The sequence below is a fragment of the Carassius carassius genome, chromosome 23, assembly GCF_963082965.1.
Source record: "Carassius carassius chromosome 23, fCarCar2.1, whole genome shotgun sequence".
Classification (NCBI taxonomy): Eukaryota; Metazoa; Chordata; class Actinopteri; order Cypriniformes; family Cyprinidae; genus Carassius; species Carassius carassius.
In genome coordinates, this window is record NC_081777.1 from 25,888,290 (window position 1) to 25,907,199 (window position 18,910).

The window sequence follows — 18,910 nt, forward strand, 5'->3', positions numbered from 1 at the left end:
CCTTTTATTTTTACAGGACAATAGTATCTATTATTTCAATATAAGATATATCTTTTAATGTAATAATATATATATATATATATATATATATATATATATATATATATATATATATATATATATATATATATATATTTTATTTATTTTTTTTTTATAATAAGTGCCGGGGGCGTGGTCAGATTTTCCTGCTTTTTTGTCTCTAGCTGATCGCATGCCTGGTAATTCCAGTTTCTTGTTTGGAAATTACATCTTGTATCGCAAATATAAGAAATTAAGCAGCAGTTGTGATAAACAGTCTTAAAAGTCACATTTATAGTACACATGTTTTATATTTAACACATTGCGACAGTGACCACACTGTCGACTTACACAGCAATCACTGGCATACATTTAAGCTCAGTTTAATATAAATCCTTGCATTTCAATTCATTATTCTCAAGAACCCAAGCTTTCAGCGGCCCATTGACCCATGCCATAATTCATCCTTGGGTGTTTCTGTTTTGTAATTCAGTGGTCAGTAATGATACAAGTAGATAAATAAATAATGTAGTAGTAGTAATGTGTTTCAATTGGAAAACGATTCATGAAATAATATTTCCAATAAGATATGTATGTGTGGCCCTGCCGAGAGAGAGATCTCCTTTCTCAGAAAATGACTGTTAAAATATCCCTCAATTACTGTTTGTGCTTAAGAGAGAGAAAGCAAATCTGACTGTTGGCTGGGCCCCTGCGCTCTCAGCTCTCCTGAAGTGCTGTGTGTGTGTGTGTGTGTGTGTGTGTCGTCTCTCTGACTTTCATCTCTCTTTTGCCCCTTCGTAGTTCTGGACACATGCCACAAACTGCCCAATTAGCCCAGATCCAGAGCTCTACAGCGAAGCCTTCTCTTAAAAATAATTCTGGCCTCATGGAGCAGTCCAGGGCCAATGTTCTAGCTTTAAGCAAACCAAACCCGACTTTAACAAGCTCTTAAACACAGCAAAAGATTTGCAGATTTGTCTCCCACCGATTCTGTCTACTACAGAGTAATAGGATTTTTTCAGCCCCTCGTTTGGTGCATTTATGAGGTCTTGTGATTGGGAAGCAGCCGAATGTTAAGGATTTGTGACATTTCACCTCGGCTTCCTTATTTACTTTAGATTTTTACTTGGATGCAAAACTTGAAAAGTTATTTCCAGTCTTTGCCGCTCATTTCTAATTACAGCACTTTGAAATCACCAGCAAGAATCCTCGAAAAGTGAATGGAAAAATGGTTTCACAAGACGGTAAATGAGCCAAATGCGGTGATCAAGGTCTCTGATCACCTGAGGCTGTGGAAGAGATTATTATTATTATTATTATTGTGAATTCCTTCGGCTGCCAAGCTCTTGTATTTACATCTTTCAGGTGTGTGAATGGCATTCTGTGTAATTGCAGCGTCTGGACAGACCTGTAAAAAGAGGGTTTGGCAGGGGAAATCAGTCTCATGGTGACAGCATTCATCATAGATGCTGTTTACTCGGCTTCTAATGCTGGAATGTTGAAGTTGTGTCATCAGCGTGGCAGCCAAGTGACTGATATGTTTTCGAGCAGACAAAATGTCATCAGTCTGTTTTAATGCAGCTCACTGTTGCTTTTCCCAGAAGTCCGCTTACGATATTAGTCAAGGTTTCTTGCACCAAAAACAGAATCATTTCATTTTTCATGACATTTCATTTCCACCCTGATCATTAGAATTAAAGGCTGTTTTTGCTACTATACTTTTAGACTTGTATGTCGTAGAAAAAACCTTGAAAAAAATTATAATAATTTTATTATTAACAAATATGTTATAGAAACTGTAATCTGATTATGAGCATTTTAAAAGGTAATATAATACAATTAAAGTACTACATTTTTGAATAAAATTTAATCACTTACCACCCAGCACCCCAAATATACTATTCTATATCCTGTATACATACTATATACTTAAACTATAGATTATATGCATTGACGTTTTAAAAACTTTGATGTCAGGCTCTAGCATTTCTGTTTTGAATAAATTGCTAACTAATAATATATTCAAAATAAAATGCATTTAGAAAGTCTCCTTAATTTCCTGCAATATTAAATGCCGCTTTAAATTTGCATGCTTTGTGTTGGACCGAGAGGTCAGTCTATGATGTTTAGATCCTCTGCTAGTTAAATGTCTTCACTATACCAGTTTTCGTAATATTTATTTTTTATTTTATTTTATTTTATTTTATTTTATTTTATTTTATTTTATTTTATTTTTTTATTTTATTTTATCATTTTACTTTCACTATCAGAAGTCAAACAGGATATTTAACAGAAAAAAATACAAATAAAAAATTATTTGGACTTTGTCATTTTTAATACCATGACTGTTTTTACAGCTTAGTTTCATTAAACTGACTTTGCATTGTGACTGTATGTCTATATACTTTATATTAAACCTTTATATACTGTATAAAACAAGCAAGAAAATCACATTTTCCAAGTTAACATGTCTAAGTAGTGAATATCCAGCACCTAAAGTGTGACGTTAGTTGTAAATCTCCTTTCGCCTGTGTTTATGTCTTCCACCAGATCCGGTACATCTCTCAAACGCAGGGCTTGCCAGCAGAGTATCTGTTAAGCGCAGGGACGAAAACAACCAGGTTTTTCAACAGAGACCCCGACTCCACCTATCCTCTATGGAGACTGAAGGTAAACTCCCTCACCCTGTTTCTCTTTCTCACTTCCTTAATTAGTCTCATTTGGTTCGCATATAATATGCAGTGACATTGTTTTCTCTCTCTCTCTCTTTCGCTCTCATTCCCTCACTCTCTAAACTAAGTTAAATTGACGCATCCACTACACCCTGTAAACAGACCAAGGGGCTAATGTGAGCTAAATGGGTTTTGTGTGAGAGGACTTGGCAACCAGAGCGACGTGGGATAAATCCTGCTTAACGTCCCGATCTTATTCTTCCCTCTTTCACTCTTCCATCCCTTTCTGCTCTGTTTCTCTCCACATTCCCCCATCCTTACTGCGCCGGTGGCTGGTTGCCCATAGTCAATAGAGTTTCTCTCTAGATTAACTTTTGGTGAACTTTGCAAAGCTTCACATGGGGAAACTTTGATATTATTAAACCCCAATGCATCGCTAAGCTGCATTCCTAACCCTCCATATATATGATACAGATCCAATAAAACTAGAAAAACGTGTTCTCCTACATAGTCAATACCCCCTAAACTTTTTGGCCCTCAGTGCTTGTGTCTTGGATTGTAAAAATACTCAACCCAATGTCATGTACTTCCAAGAGATAAGGTTTTATCTTTCATAGTTCGGGAATCTTTCAGTTATGTTCTGTTTAAGTGTCAACATTGCCTCAGATGTTTCTATAAAAAAAGAAAACATACTGTTGACTTAAAATTAACATGGATAGCACAGCCCAAATGATCTGTACTTGAAAGGGATTGGGAAATATTTAAGTTTATTTTGAAATCTCTGACTTGTTTTGATTACAAATTTGGTATTTTTGCAAATTTGAGCACAGTTTGAGAGTGTTGAGATCTCTTCTATAGAAAAACACATTTGAGATTCTTTTCAGGGGAAAATTAAGAGAAGCAGAACTCTTCAGCATATGTCTCAAGAATGAGATTTAATTTGTGAGTTTTCTTTACTGTGGGTTTCATTCCAAATTTCAAAATGTCTTTACTTTTCCCAATTGATTTTAAATGTTTCATGATGTTCTTCCAAGTCATAGTCCATCCAAAAATGAAAATTCTGTCATCATTTACTCACTCATGTTGTTTCAAACCTCTATGCAATTCTTTCTTTTACTTAAAAGAAGATATTTTGAATAATGTTGATAACCAGTTTCAGTTCTCATTGACTTCCATTGTATGGACAAAAAAATAACTGTTTGGAAACTTTATTCCTGATGTTGGAAGCGCTGATGTTTTTTTCAAGTGGAGCCATCTTGAAAGATGAATCAGGATTGTGTTGATAGTATTCCTGTTTGTATTTGCAGACACCTGAAGACCATGAGACAGAGACGGGGATCAAATCTAAAGAAGCTCGCAAGTACATCTTCAACTGCCTGGATGATATGGCACAGGTAGGAGTTTGGTACCACAAAACCTGCTTCAGCTTCAACAGAAGTGGAAATCTGGCTCATGGCTAATAATAACCTCCCTCACCCTCAAAAATGTTTTGTCTCCAGCTCTGTGTGGCAAGTTTCCAGTAACACTCACACCTCTGTTATGCAGAAAACTTTGATGTTATGTAATTTAGGCCATGCATCAGAAGCACAATGGTGCATGGGAACCTTATTCCACTTGGAGCTATTCAGTGATAAGACACATGACTTATGACCTTCTGCCTTCTGCGAGTTATTGAAATCAGCACGCCTCATCACCGGCCGGTCGTCAGATGTCTGGACGGGCCGGGTCAGGCTTCTGCCAACAATGACGCAAACCTCAATCTGGATTTTTCCCATAGGAACGGACTCCATCCCAGTTCATCAGATAAAAACGGCTGATCTAATTCACAGCAAATTCAGATGAATTCATGGAAATATGCTTATGCTTGGATACACTTAATCTATAATGTATCCATGCTCATGTCCTTCACATCACCCTTTTTTACAAGAATTATATCTGAGACTCATTCTCAGTTCAGGTCCTCTGGTGTTATGATCTAAGTACTGACTTGCTCTGTAGTCCAGTTTACTGCACTGGTTAGTACACTTATTGTAGTACACAGTAAACTTCATTAACATAAAAGAATGAAAGATAGTACTATTTTCAATGTGAAAATAAACAAAATAATAATAATAATAGTAATTAAATTATTTTAATATATTTATATTATTATTATTATAAGCAATCAAATAAATATGAGTTATTATGGGTATAAAATTTGTATTTATTTATATATTTCATAACAAATCATAAAAAATTGATAATAAAACTAAACAAACAAAATGAAAATAAACAATAATAATAATTATTATTAATTTTGATACTCATTTTATACTCACATCTCATTTTTATTTGATAAAAATTAGGTGTTAGTATAAAATGAGTATCAAAATTAATAATAATAATAATTATTATTACTATTATTACTATTAACAATAATAATTATTCATATGTATTATTATTGTTTGTTTGATTTCATTGTTGTCATATTATTATTATTATTATTAATTAAGAACCACTAATAAAACAGAAACAATGTGAAAATAAACAAATAAACTTGAAATCAAACTAATTAATAATAATAAATATACAAAAATATTATACAAAATGTACAAATAAACAAGCAAATCTCTCTCTCTCTCTCTCTCTCTCTATATATATATATCTGTCTGTCTGACTGTCTGTCTATATATAAATAAGCCACCTTCACTCAGATAATAGTTTAGATGCAAAATACATTTGTAGAACATAGAATATGCACATCTATGTGTGTGTTTCCTCAGTTTCCACTGTAGCAGCTCTGTCAGTTTGTATGTGGAACATCTGCACAGCTGTCTCATGATATGCACCTGTCTTTAAATTGTTGCACTCAGAGATACAGCACTTGTGTATTTAACCGTTTTAAATACAACAGTCAGATGAGAAATGGAGACCAAGAAGAATGATTTTTCTCGGTTTCATCACCTTCAAGAGACCGTTCACTAAGTGTGCGTGCGTAACTGTTTTTGCAAGATTTGTGTACGGTAGCTATGCAGTCACTCCCTTCGCTTGCAGTTCATATTCTTCATCCTGAATGATTATTTTTTGTCATGTGTCAAAGATTATTTCTTTATTGTGCAGCAGTGTGATGGAAAACTGAGAGAGAGAGAGAGAGAGCAGGACTAAAATAGCATGCATAAAAGAGGACTGTGATTTGCGCTAGTAACTGGCGGTTTATCTGATAGCTCGGTGAGGTTAGGCCACAGATAAACAGCATGGCACTATGAAAAATGCGTTAGCCATCTCTGACAAGGATTCCCAAGAAAAAAAAAGCTCTGCTGCACTGCTTTAAACCTCTGGCAAAATGTCCTATCAGACAATAAAATCATGTTTTTTTTAAATACAGGCACTTTTGTGTCACAGGGGTTGATTTTCATTAACAAATTTTAACCATTTAAAAAAATGATATATATATATATATATATATATATATATTTTAATAATTTGAAAATTTTATTTATTTATTTATTTACTTTTTCCCCCATGGTTTTGTGTTTTATGTTTGCTTTTTTATATTTAGTAAATATTTTGTTATATTTTCTTCTTACAGATTATTTTATTTTATTTTATTTTATTTATATGTATATATGTATATACATTTATATATTTATATTTTATATTATATATAAATATGTTTAATATATATAAACAACATCTTTTTTTTTAAATATATACATGCATATGTTTGTATTTATACAGTACAGACCAAGAGTTTTCTTTATTTTCATGACTATGAAAATTGTAGATTCACACTGAAGGCATCAAAACTATGAATTAACACATGTGGAATTATATATGGAATTATATACATAACAAAAAAGTGTGAAACAACTGAAAATATGTCATATTCTAGGTTCTTCAAAGTAGCCACCTTTTGCTTTGATTACTGCTTTGCACACTCTTGGCATTCTCTTGATGAGCTTCAAGAGGTAGTCACCTGAAATGGTCTTCCAACAGTCTTGAAGGAGTTCCCCGAGAGATGCTTAGCACTTGTTGGCCCTTTTGCCTTCTGTCTGCGGTCCAGCTCAACCCTAAACCATCTCGATTGGGTTCAGGTCCGGTGACTGTGGAGGCCAGGTCATCTGGCACAGCACCCCATCACTCTCCTTCTTGGTCAAATAGCCCTTGATGCCTTCAGTGTGACTCTACAATTTTCATAGTCATGAAAATAAAGAAAACTCTTTGAATGAGAAGGTGTGTCCAAACTTTTGGTCTGTACTGTATATGCATAATAAATACACACAGTACATACTCATATACTTTAGTTATTTACTTTATTTACTTTAGTTTAGTTCCTAACTAAATATCTGTAAATGTGACTGCAAATATTTGGGAATATCAGAAAGGTTACCGCTGTCCTCTGAGAACGCGCACACTTTTTGACTGACAGACCTGTGTATATTAATAGAGTTGTACACGTCAAGCACTGCAGGAGTTCTTCACACAAAAATACTCACATGTATTATTTACAAAAGGTGCAAAAGGAACACCCAGGCTTGCATTCAACACACATTTGATTACTAAAGATGATTTATTCTGCAATTATGGGAGCTAATTTACACTGCCGCCTGTGCTCATGGGTTATTTCTGTCCAGTGCATCTACAAATATTAACTTTTTAATTTTGCATTAAAGCATTACAGCATTACTTTTTTTTTTTTTTTCTTACAATTTCTGTTGCTGATTGACCTTGTTATTATAATTTTTAGTATGTGAAATTCTTTGGGAATTCTTTTGTTTTCTGAGGAATTCTGTGGACATGAGTTAGTCAATGTTACATCAAAAAAAAAAAAAAAAGGCAAGAGCTGGTTAACCTTGTTGGAGGATCCCTAAAGTACTTGTATGTCTCTGTACATAGTCAGACTGTCTCTCTCTCTCTCTCTCTCTCTCTCTCTCTCTCATTTCTCACTCTCGTCTTCTCTTTTTGCTATGTGCAGGTGAATATGACCACAGACTTGGAGGGCAGCGACATGCTGGCGGAGAAGGCAGACAGAAGGGAGTTTATTGACCTGCTGACCAAGATGCTGACCATCGACGCAGACAAGAGAATAACGCCCATAGAGACACTTAACCACCCATTTGTCACAATGACACACTTGCTGGACTTCCCACACAGCACACAGTCAGTTGAACTACACCAACAGTAAGGTTATGTAGTTTTATCTACTCATGTTTAGATTGCTGACCATGTCTTTTTTTCTTGCAGCGTCAAATCCTGCTTCCAGAACATGGAGATTTGCAAGCGTCGGGTGAACATGTATGATACAGTCAATCAGAGCAAGACGCCCTTTATAACACATGTAGCCCCCAGCACCTCCACCAATCTCACCATGACCTTCAACAACCAGCTTAACACTGTGCATAGCCAGGTCAGTATCCACACACACATCTAACTAGCCACTTACCGTTATATTGCTCTTAAATAAAGTTAAACCACAGCTCTATCCCCTACGTTTGGCTTTTTAGATATTATTTAGCCTTTGTAAAGTGCAAAAAAAAAAAAAAAAAATCTCATGTAAGTTTCTGAATAGCTGGGTCAATATTGCTAAAAATCTCCCTGTAAGCTAAAATGAACAAATGAGCTTAAAAAGAAAAGTTAATGCACCACAATAAATCATCAAGTTAAATGTACTTGACAATGAAGATCATAAATATTTAAATAATATTTAAATATGTAAATAATTACATGTTTGTAATTTGTAAATAATAGTTTATAGTATATTAAATATTTGCAAAAAATAAAAAATAATAGAAAAATAAATTATTTTTGTCTTGATTTCCAGTAACAATGCCCCAATTTTTAACAAGATAAATGTTTTGGAGAATGAAGATACTACCGTATTTTTCGGACTATAAGTCGCACCTGAGTATAAGTCGCATCAGTCCAAAAATATGCCATGACGAGGGAAAAAACATATATAAGTCGCACCGGACTATAAGTCGCATTTATTTAGAACCAAGAACCAAGAGAAAACCTTACCATCTACAGCCGTGAGAGGGCGCTCTATGTCTTCAGTGTAGACTACAGGAGCACTGAGCAGCATAGAGCGCCCTCTCGCAGCTGTAAACGGTAATGTTTTCTCTTAGTTCATTTCTCTCGGTTCATGTCAAATTAATTTTGATAAATAAGTCGCACCTGACTATAAGTCGCAGGAGCAGCCAAACTATGAAAAAAGTGCTATTTATAGTCCGGAAAATAAAAAAGTTGACATTTAAAATAAATAAATAAAATAAATATCAGAATTTTACTTAAGCAATAATTAAATGAAAGTAAAAAATAAATAAATAATAATAAATAAATATAAAAAATATATATATTACAGGACAGGATCATAAACAATAGTTTACAAAAAAAAAAGATTATATATTTTAAACATAATTCTCTCTTAACTGTGTTAAATGCTGTGATTATAACATGCTAAATTTAAAATTTTATTCTCAAATAAAAAAAATTATTTGATGGATGTTTAGATGTTTTTCTGAAAAAAAGTAACATTATTATTTTTGTGGAGTATGGACCAATTTCATTTTTGAGCACCTCATAAAAAGTTGATTTTTGTTTATTTTTGCTAATTTATTAAGTAATGTCTATGCCGTTTCAACCTCAAAACAACAGCTAGGTCAGAATGCACACAGCACCAAGCGTTAGTGACGTTGAACTTTATTTGAATTCAGTTAAAACAATCCCTAGTTCAATTTAGTTTCTCTTAAAGCTGCAGATAATTAATTGTATTACATGCATAGACTCATTTGCTATGGGACAAAATAAATTAGAGTAGCATTGGCCCATTGACCACTGGCAGTATCGGATGACTTCCTTCAGTGGACAGAACACTAGTCATATCATGGGCCATTTGGGCTGTGTGTGTGTGTTTTCAGCCTTGCAGCCGTCTGTCACAATGTGCTGATTAACAACATGACAGCCTCTACTTCCTGCTTGGCTTGCATTATACTACTTTGCAGCCTTAAGGATTGCACCACTTTGTTTCCTTCTCTCCTTTTGTTTCCTCCTGTTTTGCCTCAGTGCAGTTTAGCTTCACCAGGGAGCGCTTGTCTAAACTGCTGACAGAGGGCCAGGCATGAATCCCATAATGCCTTCATTATGAGTTCTTGGATGGGCTCAAACCGTGACTTTCCTCTTCGAATAAACATGTCTAAAGTCAAAAAGTCATAGGGCTGTAATGTTATAGCATTCCGGCTTCTCTCTAATGTCATGTGAAGAACGTTGTGTAGGGCATTCGATGTGTTAGAAGAGAAAGCTTGTGTAGCATTAGCCAGCTGTGAGACTGAAGTGTTTATTTTGTGTGATGAATGCCATGGCGGCGTATTGATTAACTCTCTCCCCTGGTGCTCGTAGGCCTTGCTAAACAGGGAAAATGAAAAATAAAAAGCGCTGTTCTGAATTCTCCCCATACAAACCTTAATGAAAAGTCTATAATTACTAGCGGTGACATGAGATGAAACAGTATTGCTTTAGTAACAGATGAAAGTAAATAACACTAGCCTCTATTAAACGAACAGGTTTTGATAGTGCGCCAGCATTTAGGCACATCTTTTTTGTCTGTTGTATTGTTCAATTTGGTCCATATCTTACCATTTTACATGGAAATGTGCATGGAAAAGACCTATTCAGACTTGACCCTTGACCTTGTGTTTCTTTGATTTTTTGTGCCTTTTTATTGTCTGAGATAGTACAGGAAAACGTGTGGAAAGAAAAGTTTTATGGAAACCAGAGCAGGCCAGACTCAAACCCACATTTCTTATATTAGAACCGAGGCTCAAAGTTTTTATGTCCTAGGATGTGCACAGACTGCTAGGCCATAGCTCAGGCCATTTTTTTTAGTTTTGGGAATTCTGAATAGGCGCATGAGACCATGAATAGGCCAGACTCAAACCCAGATTTCCCAAATGAGCTCCAAAGCTCAAAATTGAGCTTTGTTTTAGAAGCTTTCAATATTGATTTAGTTTTAGAAGTTCTAAACCGGGATCATGAAATAGACCATGAATTGTCTTATATTGATAAGATTTGAATTGGCACTTGGGAACAAAAGCAGGTCAGAATCAAACCCACATTTCTTATATTAGCACCGAGGTTTAAAATCTTGCCGTCTTGGCATTTACAGAGACCACCAGGCTATAGCTCGGACCATTTTTTAGTTTTGCAAGTTCTGGATTTGCGACCTAAACCAAAAGCGAGTTAGATTCAAACCCACATTTCTTATATTAGCACCAAGACTCAACATTTGAATGCCTTCGCATGTATGTAGACTGCTAAGCCATAGCTCAGACCTTTTTTTGTTTTGTTTTGGAAGTTCTGAATTGGGCGCATGGAACTTTAAACAAGCCAAATTCAAACCCACATTTCTTATATTAGCACCACAGACTGCTAAGCCTGCGCACATGCCTTCTGAATAGATGCATGCAACCATAAGCAGGCCAGACTCATTCTTTTCCCAATTGTGCTCTAGAACTCAAAATATTGATATTGGAGCATACACACTAACTACTAAGCCATGGCTCAGATCTTCTTTTTCATTTTGAGCAGAAATCACGCCCTTTCCATCTCTCTGGCGATGTTACCGCACTCATATTTTTACTTCTGGCTATATTTTTGTCTAGTGTTTTCATTATAGAGAGAGAGAGTGACTATGATGGAAGGACCTGCACAATTCTTATGAGAAGCACATTGGGTTCACCGTTCTAGATGGAGGAGAGGGAGTTCCCTCGTTCATCAAACCTCCTAGACGGCGCAAATTCCACATTGATAGATGAATAAACAGATGAATGTGCTGCAGTCAGGCTGGATTAAAAAGCACTGGAGGAGAAATCTAGTGCAGAGGTTTTGAAGAACAGATTTTCTCTCCCCCCACCAGTTAGATCTGTGTGTATATTTAATCATAGCTTTAGCGCAAAGAGGAATCATTATCTGCTGCTAATGAGACTGAGCAAATTCAATGAGTTGAAAGATCCTAGCATTGATGGAGACTGTAACACAAGAGCATTGATTGAAGCTCTCTCACCACCTCTTTCCTCAATAAGTCATTTTATAGAAAATGTCTGAATCCTAATGCTGTCTGCACACAATAACAGCTAATAAAGCATTTTAGTTGATGTTGCAGAACAGTGTTATGGTATTCGCTCTTAGAAAATACTCCAAATTTAAAACGAATACTTCCTGTGCGTGCTGCCTGCAGTTTTCAACAGCTTAAATTTTTTACATCCATCCTGTATATCAAGAAATATTTTTAAGGAGTTTATGTTTATCATTTGCTATTATTTGAAATTTTGCCCCTCATCCTTCATTGTTGCTCCACCCAATCTCCACACCCACTTCCTCATGCTTTTGTTTGTTTGTCTTTGTTTGTTCCTTTTATCCCATCGGTTCCTTTAGGCCACCAACCTGGCTCCCTCTTCCACCAGTGCCACCCTTTCCTTTACCAATCCCGATGTCTCCATACTAAATTACCAATCTGCACTCTACCAGCCTTCTGCGGCCCCCATGGCTGCTGTGGCCCCCAGGACCATGAACCTCCAACCCGGTGCACCACAGCTCTGTGCTGCCCGCCCCGATCCCTTCCAGCAGGCCCTCATCGTCTGCCCACCTGGCTTCCAAGGTGAGTGCTAATTTAATTTATATATGAAATCCTGGATATTCCTGATATATAGGTTCAGCTTGGCTACATATTATATTTAAGGGCTAGTTTATTCAAAAATTGACAATTCTGTTATTATTTACTAACCCGTAAGGTCTTTTCAAACCTGTTTTACTTTCTTTCCATATAACAACAGTTAAGTATCTGCTTAAGGCAAATAGTATCATATTAATGGTCCATAAGACTAGTACTGCTATATTCCAAGTCTTCTGAAGTCAGATTTATGTGATTTATCAGTGATAATATTTCACAGAGACTTGCACCAAGATTCAAACTGAAAAAAATATGTTTTAATCGTTCATAATATGTTCATAATAGAAAGATTCGAAGCCATTAAAATGTTTGGAGTCAGTAAGTTTTTATTAATTAATGTGATAGAAATAATAGAAATTAATTATTATCCAGCAAGGATGCATTCAGTTACTTAAAAGTGACAGTTATGACATTCATAAAAGATTTATTTTTAAACATTTCTATTAAACTTTCTACTCCTCTAAGATTCCTGAAAAAAAAATTCTTGGTTTCCACAAAGATAGGAAAATTCAGCTTTACCATACCAGAAATAAAATTTGTTTTAACATATATTAAAATAGAATTTTGTTAATATTTGAATTATTTTAAACATTTTTTAATAGTACTGTAATTGTATGTGCTACTTTCATGAGACTTTTACAATGCTGTGTAAAGATTTTTTTTTAAGTCATATGCATTTGAAGTGAGTAAATACTTAAAGAATTTTAATTTCTGATTGAGCTATTTCTTAAATGTTTCCTTGTTATTTCTTCCCAGGTTTGCAAGCTTCACCCTCCAAACACACTGGCTACTCGGTGCGGATGGAGAATGCAGTTCCCATAGTAACACAGGCCCCCGGTGCCCAACCTCTACAGATCCAGCCGGGCCTTCTGACACAGGTATAGTCAGACATTGCCCCCATCACCATAGCAATACAAAGCCACATTTCTTAAACTAATTACACCCTTCAGCCCTTTCCCAAAATCTCAATTACATCTGAGTTTGACTCCAACGAAGAGCAATTAGCATGACCTACTTTGTTTTAATGATACAAGTATAATTCACTTTCCCCTTGACAAAATTGAGAAGTCACTCTCATTTCATGGCCAATTGATTAGTTGAAGACGGGTTGGATTTATCTTGGTTTGCTCTGCTGTAGTAACTGGAGTGACCTGTCTTTCCCCACTGGAGATTTTACCCCACTGATGGTTTGCTTCTACTAAAGTCCAGGCAACTGTGCTTCTTTCCTGGAGTTTGAGGAAGTCATGCTTTGATGAGCAAGACTGAGGTCTGTGGATGCTGAGGGATTTGTCTATCCTCTGGAGCCGCAAGGCAGGGCCCAGACGGCTTTTTTTCATTTGAGACAGGATGGCGAGGTTCAGAGGCATTTAGCTAATTTGTAATTAATCCCCAACATTTTTCGGTTTTGCTGAGCTGAGCTCTTGTTGCTTTTTAAAGACTCTACTCTACTGCTTTAAGGAAAGGCTCAGCCAAAAATTTGAATTATTTACTCACATTGATGTTGTTCTAAACCTGTATTACTGACATTTCTGTGAAGCATAACATTTTTTAACAATATTCTGTTTACACTTTTCAATTTACTGAATGTGAATGAGGACAGGGGCTGTGAAGCTCCAAAATGACAAATGAAACACCATAGAAGTATCAAAAATGAGTTCATATGACTCATTCCGAATCTTCTGAAGCACTGTGCAAGAAACAGACCAAAATTTGAGTTGATTTTTAAAGTCTTGCTATGCGTTATAGCATGTTTATGAGAGAAGCAGCAATATTTCAGCAAAGAATGAATGAATCATTATCATGAATCAAATGAATGAATCGTTTGATCTGGTCTGAATGATTCATTCACAAATCGAAGTTCAAATTTGACCAGAATGAGTCACAGCGGCTCATTTGAGGAAAAGACCATCAGCGAATAACAGGCTATATTTTGGTATGTTTATCACACAAAGCTATCATATGACTTCAGAAAACTTGAAATATGACGCAGGAGTCATATGTACTACTTTTATGATGTTTTTGCCGTCAGTTTTAAGTTTAAAAGCTCCAGTCTGACATTTGTATTCCACTGAAGAAACAAAGTCATACTATTATGAAATATTGTGGTGAGTAAATGATAAGTGAGTGAACTATTTTTTTAATGACGTCTATGGATACTGAAAGCTAGACTGGATGTTTTTTTTAATTAAGGAAATTAAGCTGCAGAATCGTTTAGTTAATTAAGTTAAGTTTAAGTTGAATTTTTCACTTTGCTTGTGTTGGCTCTACCCAACTGCTTAAGTACAGCAATGCAACTTTATTGTTCCTCACATTTAGGAAAACCTGTGCATAAATTCCACTGGTGATTATCAGAGTGCTGCATTGGGAAAGGCAGATGGGGATGGGAATACTTGTACATCACTACTTTAGGGCCTCAACCGCCCATTCTCCCCCTTCAATCCAATCAGCAAGACCACATCGCTCCTGGTGCCAGTGGAGTGGATTTCTAGAAGGCCTCAGCCTTTATCTGGAACAGGAATGCAGAAAATGTGAAAACAATTGGCGCTGGAGCGGCGGTGCTTTCAGAGCCCTGGGGTGACAAAAAGCTTTCACCCAGCGAGGGCAGAAAATCTGTTAGGGGGGTAGTTGCAGAGATGGCCTTGCGTGGAAATCTCTACTCTTATCTGGGTTAGCGTTCCAGGCCAGTCGGTACAATTACACAACCTAACCCAGAGTGAGAAAGGGGGATGCAGAGGGTCAGGAATGTAGGCAAAGGGCTTTGGGGACATAGGTCTGATGAAATTATTTGTGTCACTGTTGTCATGGGTGGAAAAAGCATGTAGAGGTGTTGAGATGTACTCAAACTATGCACTTAGACCTTGTGCAACAGGAAAAATTAAACGAGGTGCTACATAATAGTGTACAGTTAGTGTTCTTTTTCTTTCTTTTCTATGCTGACAAGGTGTTTTATTAAGTCAGTTTTATTCAGTTTTTATTTTATTTAGCTGAAATAAAAAGTAACAAAAATATTTTCTCTCAGGTCAGCTTTCTTTCTTTCTTTCTTTCTTTCTTTCTTTCTTTATGCTGCATGTTTAGGATTTCTTGATGCTAAAATCTGTCAAAAACAATTTTCTTAATACAAAATAATACAATTATTAATAATTATATTATATCAAATTATTAAATAATTAGTTATATAAAATTAAAAAATAAATTCCAAATTTTATAAAAAATAAATGTTATAGTAAAATTGATAAAACAAAACAAATTAGTGACAGGATGGTTATAGTTTGAAAGTAACTTTGTTATCGCTCTAATAATATCAGTCTAGTGCACTCCAGAAAGTTGACCTTAAATAGCTGGTATTCCAGAAAAATGCCAAAATTCACTTCTCTTAAAAAGTTACAGTGCTAAATGTGTTATCACAGCCTTTCAGACATCGTAAAAGCATTTTTCCTTCTTCCCCGTCACCCTCCCTTATATGTGCGAGTGCTGTGGCCCATACTAATGGACTGGTAAATAGATGTGCAAAGGGTATTAAAGAAACAATTCATTAGTTGTACATTAAACTGCTAATCAATAAAGCTGCATTAAACTATTAGAGCTGCAGACACTCTTCTTCAAGCTCACATCTCTGGGTAAATTATGCCTGGCACCCCCCGCACTCCTCACCCACCATACAAAGCAGCTCCTCACAAAGCCTTTGAATGGGGCCCCGGAATTTAATTAAAGTCAGAGCTGATTTGGAAAATGTCTAACACATCAGCGCACTGCCTGGGAGATGCCACATCTCTTTATTAAGGCAGGGTCTTATCTTTTTTATAGGCAGGAGCCAAGGCCGTAAGCAGTATGCAGGGCCCCATCTGAGGCCGTCATCTAGATACCGGTGCCAAGGAATCGAGGGAGGGAAATAAATGAAGTTCCAACGAAAGTGGCACAAGCTTTTTGTTATTCCAGAGGGAGATCTTTTATGCTGTCCATAATTTGCAGCTTCATAGCCATCCTGCCCACATCTTCATTTGCAGACCAAGAGAATAATTAGCTTAGAAGATGGATGGGTTATAAAATAGTTTATAATGTATCTCTTCTGTTCATATTTTGTTAGAACAGTTTCATTAAATGATGTCGCTTGAATCTAGGCCCGAACGCTGACTGTACTGTGTCTTAACTAAATGACCCCTTTGGTGGTTGTTTGGCACAGTTTAGCACTTACAGTACTAGCGGTCATTCCTCAAATAGCCGTATCCTTTTTCTCCTCTCTCTAAATCTGTGGATGCAGTAACCTGGCCTGTTTAGCTGCTCCGCAGCCCTGCGATTTCATGTGCCAAGTTACGGGGTCTTCACACTGACGCCAACTAAATCGCAAGAGGTCACTGAATCTGTGTGCTGTTGGTTGCTATTGCCATTCATATCCTAATCACACTTGAGGAACACATGAGCTCCACTATCTGTAGATGTTCGACCATCTGCTGGAGATGTTCCTGACCTCTGTATTCTAACCCTGTGTTTTCCTTCCATCCTCACTCTACAGCAGGCCTGGCCGTCTGGTACTCAGCAGATTCTTCTTCCGCCGGCGTGGCAGCAGCTCACACACACCTCTGTTCAACACGCCACCGTCATCCCTGACTCCATGACCAGCTCGCAGCCTCTGGCCAACTGGAGGTGAGAAACCAACATCCGTCACCACTAAAGAGGACAATTATGCTTGCTACAGTACATAGGGCAGCCCATTTATTCTTAGGCCATTAGTATTTTTTTTCTGTTCTAACCTAAGGCATAGTTTACACATAAATGAAAATTCTGTCATATTTGCTGATTTTCATGTCACTCCAAACCTGTATGCATTCTGTTAAACTAAATATTTAGAAGAATGTTGGTCTCAAATGGGACCAAAACATTCTTCAAAATATCTTCTTTTGTGTTCCACAAAATGCATACAGATTTGGGGGAGTAGATCATTTTGTTGGACTAACCCTTTAATATGCTCAAAAGTTTTGTAAGTAGACCATTTGGACATTCTCAGAAAACATTACATTATACTGTAGGTATTACTACTCTAAGGTACTAATATGCCTATTTTAAGATGTAGATAAGATACAAAGTTGTGCCTTTAAGGGTACTGTTCCAGTGACAAGCTGTTGTACACATAAAGGTACAGTTTCTGATTTCCCAGTAAAGTGTTAATACTGTGTCTTTGTGGTGCTTTCAAAACATTGCTTTTTTCTACATCCTGGCCCATGGACATTTGTCTCAACCAATGTGAGTTTGAGGGCAAGACAATCATTTCGTCAGATGGGGAGTGTTAAAGAAACCATTATTGTTTTTGCAATAGATTGCAACAGTGCTCTCCCAATTTTTCAGCAGCCTTGATTCCAGAAGTATTTTTCCCTTTCTTTTTGTTCACATAGGGATTTATATTAGGAGATATATGCTATGAACTAAACCAACCAGATGTGGTCAATCACAACATTAAAAACTTTGATTTGAAGCAAAAAAGGTACAAAACTGCAATGCTTTATATGCAATGCTATATTTTACAATTTGTTTTATTGCGATTATTTGATTGGTGGAGATTTCTCTTTAAAATTATGTATGTCATTTTTCTGCTGTTGAACATATTTATTTGAAAATTAAATCGAAATAATGTAGGCTGATGGCTTCACCAAAAGCATTTACCCTCAAATAACAACCTCTTAGCTCACAGTAGGTCTTGTCTTTAAAGGCTTATAAGTTATCGCTCAAAATCAGTCCCCCTATGGAGAAAAAAAATGAATGAGATTTTTTACTTCTGGAACCGACTGTTTCTCTCCATTCCATTTAAATACTGATGCCACAGAAGCTTTCATCTTTAGTGTGTTTTATTTAGCTAGACAGATCTGGTACAATTTCGTCATGTTTCATAGGGACTCCATTAGCATTTTAAAATCAATTATATCCTCACGAAAAATACTTATATTATACAATGCTAATTATAAACGGGTCATGTGGAACTCAACCGACTTATTTTAAGATACCATGACTGGTGATCCATATATTTCATGGCAGTTTGGTACCACAACACTGGGTTTTAATAATCTCCAAGATTATGAACTAAGCAGATTGAATTATCTAGGTTGCTTAGTCTGCAAATGCACCTACAAAGCCAACATGCATTTGAATTATTCATTTGGAATGAAGAAACAGAATATTTTAAATCTGTATTCTGGATTTCTTTAGAATTCTTGTTGGTTTTTTGTAATAGAACAGTGAGTGCAGGAGCGTGTCTCTGTGAGTCAGATCATGCTGTCCTGCATGAGGTGAAGGTATTACAGATGAACGTGTGCTGATTTCTGCAGATTATCACACCAGTGCCTTAAACTCCGCTTGGAGGGCTTGGTAGTCCTAAAGCCAGTCTGGTAGGAAAAGTGTGACACTTTTACTGCAGAGAGGGATTTCTCCTCTGAGAGCTAATGCTGTTCTCCGATACTCTGCTGCAGTCACTGCTGCCCCTCTGGCCAAATGTTGCATTGCATTTATTCTTCATACAACATTAGTTGGT

At 36.2% G+C, this 18,910-nt stretch overlaps 1 protein-coding gene across 5 annotated transcripts in view; it reads left to right on the top strand.

The window, feature by feature from the left end:
• Nucleotides 1-18,910, top strand: part of LOC132101648 (homeodomain-interacting protein kinase 2-like) — a 91,960-nt gene that overhangs the window by 65,247 nt on the left and 7,803 nt on the right. For 3 of the 5 annotated variants that reach the window (XM_059506744.1, XM_059506741.1, XM_059506742.1), the window contains 7 exons: nucleotides 2,569-2,688; nucleotides 3,998-4,084; nucleotides 7,645-7,829; nucleotides 7,914-8,076; nucleotides 12,099-12,321; nucleotides 13,150-13,271; nucleotides 16,904-17,034. In XM_059506744.1, coding sequence (XP_059362727.1) covers nucleotides 2,569-2,688; nucleotides 3,998-4,084; nucleotides 7,645-7,829; nucleotides 7,914-8,076; nucleotides 12,099-12,321; nucleotides 13,150-13,271; nucleotides 16,904-17,034 — 1,031 coding nt within the window. The remainder of the gene's footprint in view (nucleotides 1-2,568; nucleotides 2,689-3,997; nucleotides 4,085-7,644; nucleotides 7,830-7,913; nucleotides 8,077-12,098; nucleotides 12,322-13,149; nucleotides 13,272-16,903; nucleotides 17,035-18,910) is intronic. The other 2 variants (XM_059506743.1, XM_059506745.1) reach the window with 2 other exon arrangements.